The sequence below is a fragment of the Penaeus monodon genome, chromosome 23 (assembly GCF_015228065.2).
Source record: "Penaeus monodon isolate SGIC_2016 chromosome 23, NSTDA_Pmon_1, whole genome shotgun sequence".
Taxonomy (NCBI): domain Eukaryota; kingdom Metazoa; phylum Arthropoda; class Malacostraca; order Decapoda; family Penaeidae; genus Penaeus; species Penaeus monodon.
Genome location: NC_051408.1, coordinates 38,632,182 through 38,632,808, shown reverse-complemented (window position 1 = coordinate 38,632,808; position 627 = coordinate 38,632,182). Strand labels below are relative to the sequence as shown.

Below are 627 nucleotides of genomic sequence, written 5' to 3'. Positions count from 1 at the left end.
AAGGTGTAGACACAATCTAGCTAAGATAATATTTGTACGTTACAGAGAGTCAGATATCCAGCGGACACGATACTCTGGAGGGAAAGATAACGTCCCTTCTTGGGTCTTGCTGGGCTGAACTTTTCGATGGAGCCAATAATAGGAACGCCGTTTTTCGAGTCGAACACCGGATTCTGGAAGGCGTCGAGGGAGTCCCCCAGACGAGCGATCACGGATCGGAACTGACTATCCGAGTGCCCGTCGCGTCGGATGTGAACCACGATCTGCGAAACCGTCTTGGATTCGCCCAGGTCCGCCCACCACCATGGATTATCCACGCGCGCCGTGATGCTGCAGAATCTGACGGAGGATGTCAGATATCCGCTGACAGCTTCGCTTGAATAATAGTCCATGAAGTTTCCTGACTGGTTAGTGGCCACGGGAAAGATTCGGCGCTGGTTGGTCCACGAAGTGAAGCAGGATCCGAAATGTAGAGCGTCGGTGTTGTTGTACCCGGACCACTGTTCGCCCACCCACCTTCTGTACATGTGGCACGTCGAATCTGCGAAGAGTGAACAGGAAATCTTAGGGCGTGTTAAATTCCAGTAGGCCTACTTGTTAATAATGAAAGAATGAACACAAAATATG

The 627-nt window shown here is 50.9% G+C and overlaps 1 protein-coding gene across 1 annotated transcript in view; it reads right to left on the bottom strand.

Annotated features, from left to right (window-relative positions):
- Positions 1 to 16: 16 nt before the first annotated feature.
- LOC119588242 overlaps positions 17 to 627 on the bottom strand; it is a 3,112-nt gene continuing 2,501 nt past the window's right edge. Inside the window, exon 3 of the mRNA XM_037936938.1 lies at positions 17 to 541. Within this exon, the coding sequence (XP_037792866.1) occupies positions 21 to 541 (521 nt within the window). The 3' untranslated portion in view covers positions 17 to 20. The remainder of the gene's footprint in view (positions 542 to 627) is intronic.